The sequence below is a fragment of the Pelmatolapia mariae genome, linkage group LG16_19 (genome assembly GCF_036321145.2).
Source record: "Pelmatolapia mariae isolate MD_Pm_ZW linkage group LG16_19, Pm_UMD_F_2, whole genome shotgun sequence".
Lineage (NCBI taxonomy): Eukaryota > Metazoa > Chordata > Actinopteri > Cichliformes > Cichlidae > Pelmatolapia > Pelmatolapia mariae.
In genome coordinates this window covers 48,196,925-48,209,738 of record NC_086241.1, presented here as the reverse complement: position 1 = coordinate 48,209,738, position 12,814 = coordinate 48,196,925, and the positions used below count along the sequence as shown (strand labels likewise).

Below are 12,814 nucleotides of genomic sequence, written 5' to 3'. Positions count from 1 at the left end.
AGCTGCATCAAATGTTCGGAGACCTGGAGACAACGATGGGAGGTTTAAACAATGTCGGTTTAACTGTTACGCCGCAGTCATACCTCGGCAGATTGTAAAGCGGAGCCATTCGGAAGCAGGCGACAACGGCGCGCTTCCTCTGCTTGGACAGCAACTTCTGCCACACACATTTTTTGGATCTCAGTGGTTGTTCCACCTAATGAGGGGAGAGAAACTGAGGGGTAAGATTTTTCTATAACGCACTCAAATGGCATTCTCTACCGAGCGAGCCAGAGGAAAAAACACACACACACACAACAGCTTAGAACTTTTGATCAGACACATAATTGGTTTCTCCTCAGCAGTGTATTCTGCTGACTCATCCTAAACCCGGCTGTTTGTAATGGAAAGGACACGGCACAGCAGAGTGGGAGTCAGAAATGGTAAAGTGGTCAGGTGCAATTTTACTCTCCAGGATTTGTCACCCATGTAAGATTTTTTTGGGGACAACAGAGGGAGAATAATCTCGGCACAAAGAACAAAAGCCATATCTAAAGTATATTTCTGTTCTAAGCAGCATATTTGAAATAATTGCAAATTTTGGAAGCAGACAGTCGTGCACCTTTAATCCTGCAACTTTACCACCAGGCTATATACGACTAATACTTATAATACTTATAATGCACCTCATATTGTTTCCGTATAAATGTTAGAGCCTGACCTGCTCCAAGTTAAAGACGGCAGCAGAGATCCTCTGGATACGATCCACCACCTTCTCAGGGTCTGAAAGCCCCTCAGTCCTCATCACTATGTCCTTGTACAGGTTGAGCTGCCACCTCACGGCAGGGTCATCAGACTACGAGTATGTTTAAGAAGAGCAAGTCAGATGCAGAGGAATATACTAAAGCTAGCATCTTCTCACAGATATGAACCTCATTTCGACCTGCTCACCTTTTCGCGAAGGTGCAGGTTCTGCCGAATGTGGTCTTTAACTTCATCATCTGTATCTTTCTGTTATTCAACGAGGGAAAGAAAACCTTGGGCAATGCCTCATATCAAAGCTCTTCAAATCTTTTCACAGTAATTGTTGCTTCTGCCGAGGAGGTTATGTTTTTGCATGTGTTTCACTTGACAGCTCAAAAAAGTTAGCAGAGGTTATGTTAACAATAAGAATCTACTGTGAAAGTGTGTAAATCACTTATTCTTGTCCAATTATATACAGTATGTGACAGACGGTTTCTCACCATGAGGTAGCGTGTCTTAGCCAGAGAGATGAGCTCCTGATCTCCCGGGGTGCACATGTTAAGACCGATAGGCAGCATCTTCTTCAGGGCGGCTACAATCAGTGAGGTTTGGATGGAGTAGAACTCACCTCGCCTCTTCTTGTGCTTCCTCTCCTGATCTTGTCCCCCAGACTGTGAATTCACAGTGTTAATCTCAGACAACACACACTAGAAAATAAAAGCCAACAACTTTCAGCATTTAATATATTTAGTCTTTAAAAGGTGGAGCACACTATTTTCTTTTTGCTGAGACTAATGCTACACCCAAAACAATTCCCTTCTACATTTACACTGATACCTTAACAGTATTTTGTGCCACACTGGGAGCATTCACACTGTGCTTGAGCAAAAGCCAGAGGCGACTGAAGCGTTTATTTTTTCAGCCTTGGCAAAAATCTGTGACTGGACTAAATCATGGGTGCTACTGAAGCATTAAGAATGGAGTCTCACACCTCAGTTGAAAAGCAGGACTAGCAGGCTGCTTCTCTGAGCCAAACTGGAGATGCTGGCTCTGAGAAAACGCTAATCTCCATACTAACATAGATATATAGTCTGACACACACACGCACAGTGTTATCACACATCGACAAAAATATAAATAGTATGGGCTAAACACACCGGAGGATCACAATCCATCAACAGCAAACACACCACAAGACTTTCTACACACGGGCTGGGCTTCATTACTCTAGATGAGACACGTTTCACCCACACGGCAATGAGGAATGACCAAAGTGTCCACGTCAAACGAGGTGATGAATGGAGGCCACAAATAATTGGGTGACATAATGTATAACTGCACTGCAGACTATATAGCACAGGGGCTCAAGCTATTGGCTTTTCTGCTTGGCGACTAGAACATGTAAGCCAATAAGCTGGCAGGTAAACAGCTCATGCACTGCATCACTCTACCTTTTCCTTAAAGGACTGTTTGAGACAGAGAGAGAGACAGAGAGGGAAAGACAGATAGAAGAAAAAGGACGAGAGGGCAATTAATGGAAGCGCACGGTCCTCGCGTGGACGTGCACTGCAATGAAAACCATTTGTTTGCCTTTAAACATCTAAAGCAGGCAGACAAGAAATAAAACGCGCTAACCCCTGTAATGCTTACAGGGCCTGAAAATATGAAGAAATATTTGTTTAGTGAGGGATGAATGTTAGTTTCCTCAAGTTATTGCAACAAGCAAGTACATTCATACACATGTGCCTAACACACATACACACAAGTCCATTTTAACATTCAGTTCTATTCAACTTCAATCAGTTTTTGTTATATGGCACCAAATAACAACAACAATTACCCCCAACAATCAGATCCTTGGCACTTGGCGAGGGTGGGGAGGAAAAACTCCCTTTTAACAGGAAGAAACCTCCAGCAGAACCAGGTTCAGGGAGGGGCAGCTGGTTTGGGTCAATATAGTCTTGTCATTAGCAACAAGTTTTTCTGCTGTACTCCTTCCACTTGTGACTTTGAACTGTGTGTTTGCGTATTTCCACTGCATGTAACATGTTAACATATGAGCACATGTACACAAAAATTAATCTGTTAACACGGCTGATGTTAACATGTATCATCCTCCTGATCCTATTTACGTCTGGTCTTTTTTACCTACGTCTCTGAAACACAGACATAATATTTTTTCCTCCACGCCGTGATTGGTGAACGCACCGATGAGTAGTAACAGAGCGTTAATCGACTGAACTGTCAATTCAAGAACAAGTGTATAGAGTTTATTGAAACGTACCTTGGACATCTTGGTTTTATTATCTCCAGTCAAGAATGAAAGGTTGTTGATTTCATTCTGGACCACAAAGTTTTGTTCTTCTCTTTTGAAATTCTGAGTGAAAAAAAAGATTATAAATATGTATTATTGGTCATAAAGATTCTCTGACCTTTCTTTGTATAATTCAATTCAATTTTATTTCTATAGCACTAAATCACAACAACAATCTACTCGAGGTGCTTTAAACTGTAAGGTAAAGACCCTAAATAATAGTGATAAAAGCCCAACAACTTGCTGCTTCTGATGTTTTATTTTGAAAATTCTTTTCTTAAACATTTGTACCTGCTTGGTATGTTTTCTAATTTGTATTTAAGGTGAACTGGTGTTCATAATTTCTATGAGGGGTCCTCCCCATAGGGTTTAATAAAGTTCTATTCTACTCAATGAGACGACCTACTATGAGCAAGCACTTTGGCAACAGTGGGAAGGAAAAACTCCCTTTTAACAGGAAGAAACTTCCAAAAGAACCAGCTCAGAGAGGGGCGGCCATCTGACATGAACGGTTGGGGATGAGGGACAAAAGACACGATATAACATGTAATAAATCAGAACATTTACATGTGACTTGCACCAAAGGATAAATATCTCTGCGACCATCCTGAAGAGGTCATTAGAGTCTGAATCTGGTTCTTTCAGCCACCTTGACCTGCAGTGGCACAGACAGATGATTACACTTTAAACTTCAAAATGCATCTTTAAAATAACTCCACGAGTTACTGCCCAGCAAGCTGACCTGTTGTTGTCCACATAACGAATGAGCATAGGGTAAAACGCGTACAGGTCCCTGCAGAGTACGGCAAACTCGTCCAGGATGAGCAGCTCGGCCTCCTGAGTGTCTCCTTTACAGTCGGCCTTGAGGAGCTCTTCCTCAGCCACCACTTTCACTGTCTTCTTCTTTAGTTTCTCCAGCGTGGGCAGGAAGTGGCTCTTCAGCAGGTCTGCACGGGCCTTGCTGATGATGGGCTGTACGTACACTGAACAGTGAAAGGCAGAAAAAAAATTGTATATTTTATTTTTTAATGTAAGCTTTGTAGATATACTGTTTACCATGATCAAATTCGAATTTAGCATGCAAACATTTGCATAGCTAAAAATTATGGTAAATATATTTCCCCGTTTTCTTAATCATTCCTCATGACTCAGTCATGTTGTGTTTAGTGGCAGCATTCACAGATCCACACCTGCAATTCTCTTCATCCACGAGGCCTCATCGATGCCCAGGTTGTTGTTGAGGATCTTGAGGATGTTGCCGAGAATCAGACTGAGGTGCTCCGAGGTGACTGTGGTACAGCAGATGCTTCCACCGCTGGCCGGCTGGTTTTCAGGACCCCTTTCCCACCAGTAGGACAGATAGTTACACAGCATGGGCAGCACCACCTCAATCACATGGGGCATCTCTGTGTACCGCGCTCCAGACTCTGCCATGTCATTGATGTCCTTCATGAGGCGGTCCAGCCGTGGCATGCCAGGACACATTTCCTCCACTGAGTCTTGTATTCCTAGGGCTAAAACACAACAGGGGCTCATATTTGAAGATTTAATTCACACCAGCACATTTAGGATTTATTCCTCCTAACATCAGTAATTATCATCACTATCCATATACTGGGCATCATTCATATCAGTAAGGTGAGGTAACTACACAGAACCTAGAGGATAATGAGAGAAGATGACAAAAAAAGAGATAATTAGGGGGCATCTTCAATTTTATAAAATCTTGTGTCGCAAGATTGTGATAATTAAGGCAATTCATAAATCCTAATGTTTCAGAGCAAACAGAGGTCATGATGATAAATGCTTGATTTTAGGATGTCTTTTATTTTGAAATAATTACATATGACTCACTGGCTCGTTCTCTGGCGCTCTTCGTATTAAAAACTGAGCAGGGGTTGTACGGGTTGAGTTGCGGCTCTAGGAAGGCAACAGGCAAGGCACCGGCCAGAGTTGCCAGACACTGACCGAGAGCTGGCAGCTGTCTGAGGGACACAAGGAGAGTTTAATTAAAGGTCAGCATGTTTCTTTATTGGAGCTTTCATCAGTGAATACAACATTTAACCTTAGGATACCTTTCTACATAGATGTTTTTCCCAGTGCCCAGAGCATAGAGGCTGGTCAGGATTCGATAGCAGGACACTTGGACGTCATCCACTAGGAAAATAGAACGATTAGAAATCAGCTGGAGGAAGTAAATTTGACATCTGTAAATGAATTTGGATTATCTCACGTCTACGTTTTACATGTTCCTGTTCAGTTTCGTGTTCATTTCCCATGTCATCGTTTTCATAGTTAGTTTAACTTTTCCCAGTTTAGGTTTTAGTTTAGTCCCGCCCTTGTTTTGCTTTGCTGTGTGTTTTCTATTTTTGGTTTTCAGCCTAATAAACAACTGGCTTTTCAGTACTCTTCATTTCCTGTTCTCCCAAGTCTGCTTTTGGGTCCACACTGCAAACACACCGGCTGCCCAGCCGTGACAATACCAAGACATGCCAAGTTTTCAGCAATTAGATCTTTGGTGCAAAAAATATAATTTTATGTCTACAAAACTGTGTCTGTTTCTGCATTTTTTGTAGAGTCAGCTAAAAGAAATGCGAAGAAAATGTGTGTGGTAACAAAGTGCCTAAAGATTTGAAATTGGTAAACATTCCTGCAAATGGTCAAGTATAAAGACTGGAGCGATAATAGTGGAAAAACAGCATCCAAAGGAAAACTTTGAATAATCTTCAGAAAAACTGAAACTATCAAGACAACAAAAAATTCTAAGAATGTCCGACTCCTTAAAAGCAAAATATATAGAAATGTGAGGTGACTTTTGCATAGTACTATATGTTACAAATACTCGCTCAAAGGTTATACACAGCCCGGTTCACATGACTGAGCATGTCTCTGGAGCAGAATGAGTGAAATGTGACCTGGGGTACTAACCAGAGTCAGGTCACTCTCTGGGCAAAATGTACTTAATTACATAAAATTTAATGTGAAGCTAAACTGATATGATATTCTAATGGACTGTGAAAAACCTCTACAAAGATAAAATCATGAATTACAATAAACTTAACACTGACATTTGACTATTTTTTCCTTCCTTTGCAACCTCTCAAACAACACGTTTGATCATTCCTTTGCTGTCAGGACTCACGGAGCAGGTCGACTCCAAAGTGGTGTTGAGTAATGTGTTCAAACAGAGCAGTTAGGATGGGAAGCAGAGCTACGGTGGTGTAGTTGATATTCTGCGACACTCCTTTCATCTGCGAGCGGGAGTGGGTGAACTTCCCCAGCTTCAGGTTCTCAAACGTTTTCTCCAGATCCTCTGCGCCGTTCTCGAAGAACGTCCTCAGCCCCACCCTCACCTGCTCGGAGCCCGACTTCATCACTGTCCTGTTAGGGTGAACAAGAGCGTGATGAACTACTGAAACCGAATGAGGAGAAACACAAGGGCGGACAGATTGGCATGCAAAGGACGACATTGTTTACCCACAGTGGAGCATGCTCACAAATGCAATTAGTCTAATCTCAGAGCACGTGAAGGCTTTAGTCATGAAATATGAGGTGTGAGTATCGACCCGACTGCCCTCGCACTCAAACATGAATGATTTATTTAATAAACTAAGGAGAATATTTAAGTCCAAGGTGAGTATGCCTGTTATAGACCTAAGAAAAACGGCACAGCACTCGGTGCATTAATATGATTAGTATGTCTGTTTTGAGCATTTCACAGTTCGTAACATTGGCAAATGAATTGCCTATTGTTAAGCTTTAACTTATCCCAGAAGGAAGGAGAAATGAAAGACAGAGTCTGTGGGCATCAGCTGTAGCTCTTCTGCACAAACAATGCGCAATAATATGTTGCAAATTTAGCCTCATTATGTGTACGCTGCATTAGGAAACAGTGCACTGTCTCTAAAGAACACTGTGAGCCTTGGGCAACATGTGCTGCATGAAATTTGTGTTGCTTATTTAAATGGCAAAGGAGGCTCTTTGTTAATGCCAGTGCCTCCCATAAGACTCCCGAATTAAAACTGTTTAAAAGACAAATATGCGCCTCTCGAGGGCTCAGCAGAGGTTAGATTTGCTTTTCAGTGCCTCTCAAACCAATTATTGTTTAACCACAACTGAGATAACAGTTTGACATTTAAAATCTTCTGTTTTTCAGAGTTTAACAGGTAAATATTTACAATAAATATCACGATGAAACCTTCCTGTGTTGATTATTCAGAGCGAGAGATTTATGTATTTATTTTTGTGTTTGCAAATTGGCTTTTTTGTATCCAAATGTGCTCTAATCTGAATACATTCCAGGATGTGAATATTCAGTAAAGTTGGGTTAAAAAATGTTTTGGGGTTGTTTTTTTTACATTTGGGAATCTACTTTTCCAGAAATAAAACGTTCTAGCCAGGAGCCAGGAAAAAAAGAGAAAATATCTTTGTCTTTGGGAATAAAATGCTCTACATATCAGGCTTTTAATTAAAGCACGAATAAGGTTTGGAGTATGAGGAAAAAACATCATATCAAATCATAACTTTTCAGACATTACTACTGGAAACATGTGCTTAACATGCTCATTATTATTGTTTTATGTGTCTTATAGTCAAAATGAAAAAAACAACAACAACTAAATGTGTATTTTGGTATTTCCCATTAGTCTTAAAAGTGCAAGTAATGGTAGCAAAGTGACTAACAAATGAAAAAAACATAAACTTGTAAATGGCTAAATTGATCTCCTTTAATTTTTAAAGTTAACACCAAAATTTGCACCAACCTGGTATCGAGTGTGTGTGCCAGGATATGCAGACAGCTGACCATGGTGGTGGAGTCACTCCCTACGAAACACCAAGAACACATAAGCCATCATCATGATGTGGATACATGCTCGTTTCTTTCTTTTCTTACAATGATTCATTCATCTGTATTGAGACTCTCAGATTAAGCGCTCGTGTGGTGAGACTAGCACACAACATTTAAGAAGCCCCCTTAGCTGGATGTGCAGTCAAAGAAATTTCCATTTGATTCATATGACAGCAATACAGACTCAAAACTACTGAATATTGTCTGATTTTGCTTCTTTTAGCTTGTTAAAATGTATCCAGATTCACTTATAGGATAGTAACAAGTATAGCACAGGAGACATTTATCTGATCACTGCAGTAGCAAGACACTGGCTGTTGTCCCCAGAGGACAATTTATCAGATGACAGCTCGGTTTCCAGACTATATCCATTTATAAAATGAATAAAACGTTTAACATAAAGAATATTTAAGAGGATGAAAATATAAATATAAATAAACATCAAAGACTTAGAATATGCATAATTACTTAAAGAGTTCCAACATAGTGAAATAAAGACTCGCTTTACTCCCACTCTAGAGCCAGCAGCCAATTAGATTTTCTTGTATTTCAGGTCCATGTGCCATGTCTGATGCATGGCGCCAGGCAGAGAGTCTGGCACCAGCAGCTGCTGAAACAGCTCCTCTTCTTGCATATGTTATGGAATTATAGTAACTTTGGGTCAGCAGATAAACTAAGTTAGCGACATAGCTAAAAAAAAAAAAGATGCTAGGCAAAGTCAGGCTGGCTGCTTCTAATATTTATATTGAGCTAAAGTGGTGTCATATTTCATGTTTATCAGCGAAGCATTCAGGTTCTCATCCTACAGTAACTTTGGACAAGAACTCTTCCCTTAAGGCCTGACTCTTTCTCTCAGATCTGTGTTTACATTTTTAAGCTGAAAATGTTCAAGGTCATAAGGCAGCACACACACACATACACACACACCTGACCAGATACTAGTAGTCGGCTTACCAAAAAGTGAAATCCTATGTCTGACAAGAGCTGCCAGTTTACAAAAGAGGCTGGAGGCATGAGGAATTAAAGAAATAGCAATGAAATCAGAAAATCAGGGTTAGTAAATGAACAGAAGAGTAGTAATTCAAGCAGAATATGGCAACAAGAAATAATCATGTAACATGCTGCACTGTTGCATGTACATCAATTAAATGGGTACCTGGTGACCATTTCTTTCTCCTTGTTGGAGGCATAGCCGCTGCTGCTTAGATTCTTATTAGGGGAGGACAGGAAGTAGAGAGAGTGGTTCTTAAAGTACTGGTCAATGAGAGGGAGGAGCACCTGAAGGGCAGCAAAGACAATGAGAAGCTAAGTCAGGTTAACCGCATCATGTTTGAACGAGCTCTCCACATGCAGTATTTGTGCCGCTTTCTTACTTTGGCAAAAAACTTGATTTCTTGCTCATGAGGTGACCTGTCTGTCTTCCCGCTGGCAGCCATGGCTTCTGGATTAAGAATATTTATTTAAAAAGAAGCTTATTTAATGTGATTAAAGTCTGCTTTAGTCATATCTTGTGTATTATTATTATTATTATTTTTGTCATACCTAAGTGGGTAATGAATTCCTGGGCTGAGTCAACATATTTGAGCAGCTTCTTGAGGAATTTGTAGGCAAACCTTTTCTCCATGGAGGAGGAATCCTGCTCCAAGTCCTTCAGACCTCTGCAACATAAGAAGATGTCTATAAATGAAATGTTGGTAAAACCTTGGTGATGGATTCCACGGCTAGTTATAAATTCATTCAAACTTTCTGCAAAACCTTAATTCAACATCAGAGAGAGCTTCTGTTTGTATTGACCTTGTGATGCTATATCCATTGATTAGCAGGAAGCGAAAAAGGTCCTGAGCCTTCTCTCGATCGCGGGCCTTCTCCTTGGCCGTCAGCGTGTCGTAGGGCACCAACAGAGGATGTGTTCCCCCTCCTGAAACCACAAGCAGCTTATTGTTCAGACACGATTAGCCACGTCTCTCTCCGCTGAGCGTCTCCGTGAAGGCAGATGGCGAACCGGAGAGGAAGCACCACTCGGCTGAATCGAGTTAGTCAAGACCAGCGAGGCAGACACGTGCATATGCTCCCAAACACATTTAAACGCAACAACGCAGCACTTTAATTCCACCCACCCAACACACACACATACACACACATACTCTTCCTGTCTGCTTTTCATGCGTCTTTAAGCAGTACGCATTTCTGATCGGCTTCATTAGCAAATCACCTCGACTTCCAAGGTCACTTTTCTTCTTCTTGGCCCAGATGTTATGGTAATTTTCAGCCACCACCTCCACCATCCCCTTGAAAACAAGACAAAAAGAAGTGAGACGCACATCCCGCCCACATTACTCATTTGCATGCAGGAAGGATTGCTTTTGATCTCGCATTCAGATTGAGGCGTCCTTTGATACATGAAAAAGGGAAGAAGTGCAACAAATCAAACGCGGGGTCACTCACTTGCAGCTCTCTGGATAGAACCACGTTGCTTGTGTCTATTGGGCTCGGATTGAAGCCGTTAGCCTGAAAACAGATGTAAGTTTGCGGTGAGAATCTGAGCTTGATTGTGCTGTTATCTGTAAATCGAATGTTGGATAACAGAAGACTTAATAGCCTGTGTTTAAGGATTATTTTGTGTATTTGGGCTTATTGAAGGAGGTGATTAGTAACATTAGTACTGTGCTGTTGGTGGTCCTGTACGAAAACTAGAAAATGTAAAGTAAATACAGCTAACATTGCTAAGTTTATTTACAAGTAATGATTAGATTAAAAAAAAAGATCACGCTTCTGAAATGTAAATAAATTCTTGTTTAGAATTCATACAAGGTAACAGTTTAATTAACTGATTTTAACCTATAAACCAGCTGAAAAACAGCACTGTAACACTACCAGGTAGAAGTTCAGCATTCAAAGTTCTATTAGGATCTCAGGGATTCTGCATTTGTGCCTTTAGCCTGCTTAAATGTGTATGTGGCATATATTCATGCATTAATGATGAATTCATTTACGTTCATCTATGAAATCCTGGACTAAGAGGCCCAAAGCATGCCACGAAAATATCTCCTACACCGTTACAGCAACAGCACCGACCTGAACCGTCCATATAAGATCATGCTGTACAATCCATGCTTTAAATTATTTATACCATCATCTGAATGAGCAGAAATTGAGACTCATATAATCAGACAACATCTTTCCAATCTTCTATTCTTCACATTTAGTTTGCTTGGGTGAATTGTAGCCTCTCTTTCCTGTTAGCTGACAGGAGTGGTACCTGGGCTTCTGCTGCTGTAACCCATCTTTTTTATGGTTCAACAAGTTCGGACATGCTCTTCTGCATACCATGCTGCTGTCGTTGTAACGAGTGGTTATTTGAGTCGCTGCTGCCTGCCAACTAAAAGCAGTCTGCCAATTTTCTCTAGCATCACAGAGGCCCAGATAACTGCTGCTCACTGGATACTCTGCCTTTTTAGGACCATTCTTTGTAAACCATAGAGATGGTTCCTATCCCATTAGATGCCAGTAAAATCCCAGTAGATCAGCAGTTTCTGAAATACTCGGACCAGACTGTCTGGCAAGTCACTTAAATCCACTTTGAACTTCAGCAGGTCGTCATGACAATGTGTACAAGCCTAAATTCATTCAGGTGTCCGGCTAAAAAGTGTCTGTTGAGTGTTTTGACTGTAAGGAATCACATACATCTATACTACTTCTCTGACAATCATAGTCAAGTCAAGCAAGATTTCCTCAAGATTAGTTAGCAAATTAGAAACTACAGCTGTGCTGGAGACGAGCAATTTTTCACCGTACAATCTTTGGAAACACTTTTCATCCCTGTATCGTACCTGTGAGGCCTGAGATATCTTTCTCATTTTCTCAGTCTCCCTCTGTTGAGACATGCTCTCTCCATCTTTGGTCCTATCAATACTCCACCCCATTGCCAGCATACTCTTCAGGGACTCTCTAATAGGCCATCTGTAAATATCCTTCTCCTAAAGCAGAGAGACAGAAATGGAAAACAAATAAAAAAAACCTCATGAGCCTTAAAAGCCCTAATCTCTTTAAAGTTAATATTATTTACAAATATCACATTCTTCATACTGTACCTTCTCCGTGAGGCCTTTGTAGGTTCTCAGCTGAGGATGAGTCTTCGCCTTCTCATCAACACAGTCTCCATATTTCCACCCCAGCAGCACCTGAGGCGCAAGCAGAGAGTGACAGCAAACCTGATTGCCTTCAGAGTCTCCCGAGGACAAGATTTACTATTTGACAGACTGAGTACGAGATTAAATACACATCATATTTTGCCGAGTCATGGTTGTTGCTGCTCTCAGCTTTCGTTAAAAACTTTAACGAATGCGACAGTGCAGGCTAAGCAGTTGGCACAAGAGAGCGCATTAGCTCTCTACTATGGCTCTACCAAAGTTATTGTGAGCATGCCAGAGCAATCCCTCGACTCTAACAAAGAAGGAGGCATCGCCAAGGGGGAAGTATTACTGTGACACAGGAGAAAGAAAAGAAAATATCATGATAACCATCCATCCCCTTTCTTCTACTTATCAGCTTAATACAGCAGGGCTAGGCTCCACCTACCCCTTCCAGGGACCCTGATTGGATAAGCTGATATCATGATGTACAGTATTGACTTAATTTTGTTACTTTTATTCACTTTCATGTAGCTGAAATCCACCTCCACTGATTATCATCCTCCGCAGTGCCCTGCTCTTTTCTCACAATACCGATGGCCTGCTCTAAAACTGCATCATTTAATAGCCATTTGACTCGGCGAAGGCTCTTACCTTCTCTGCAGACCATTTCTCATGGGTATGCTCGGCGTACTTGTTGGCAAAATGCTCAAGTTTCTCTGGAAGAGCGATGCTAGAATAAAAAGCTGACAGTTAGTCTGCAAGTATGTGCAAAATGCATGTTAATGAAATTACGCA

At 41.1% G+C, this 12,814-nt stretch overlaps 1 protein-coding gene across 3 annotated transcripts in view; it reads right to left on the bottom strand.

Annotated features, from left to right (window-relative positions):
* Positions 1-12,814, bottom strand: part of LOC134644238 (ryanodine receptor 3-like) — a 109,161-nt gene that overhangs the window by 19,480 nt on the left and 76,867 nt on the right. For 2 of the 3 annotated variants that reach the window (XM_063497075.1, XM_063497076.1), the window contains exons 53-75: positions 12,671-12,749; positions 11,978-12,067; positions 11,717-11,863; positions 10,332-10,394; positions 10,099-10,174; positions 9,681-9,804; positions 9,429-9,544; positions 9,260-9,327; positions 9,043-9,164; positions 8,841-8,890; positions 7,801-7,861; positions 6,180-6,418; positions 5,113-5,194; positions 4,892-5,022; positions 4,228-4,551; positions 3,780-4,020; positions 3,605-3,692; positions 3,008-3,100; positions 2,175-2,189; positions 1,224-1,394; positions 931-990; positions 701-835; positions 84-196 (exon numbers count right to left, since the gene is read on the bottom strand). In XM_063497075.1, the coding sequence (XP_063353145.1) occupies positions 84-196; positions 701-835; positions 931-990; positions 1,224-1,394; positions 2,175-2,189; positions 3,008-3,100; positions 3,605-3,692; positions 3,780-4,020; positions 4,228-4,551; positions 4,892-5,022; positions 5,113-5,194; positions 6,180-6,418; positions 7,801-7,861; positions 8,841-8,890; positions 9,043-9,164; positions 9,260-9,327; positions 9,429-9,544; positions 9,681-9,804; positions 10,099-10,174; positions 10,332-10,394; positions 11,717-11,863; positions 11,978-12,067; positions 12,671-12,749 (2,688 nt within the window). The remainder of the gene's footprint in view (positions 1-83; positions 197-700; positions 836-930; positions 991-1,223; positions 1,395-2,174; positions 2,190-3,007; positions 3,101-3,604; positions 3,693-3,779; positions 4,021-4,227; positions 4,552-4,891; positions 5,023-5,112; positions 5,195-6,179; positions 6,419-7,800; positions 7,862-8,840; positions 8,891-9,042; positions 9,165-9,259; positions 9,328-9,428; positions 9,545-9,680; positions 9,805-10,098; positions 10,175-10,331; positions 10,395-11,716; positions 11,864-11,977; positions 12,068-12,670; positions 12,750-12,814) is intronic. The other variant, XM_063497077.1, reaches the window with a different exon arrangement.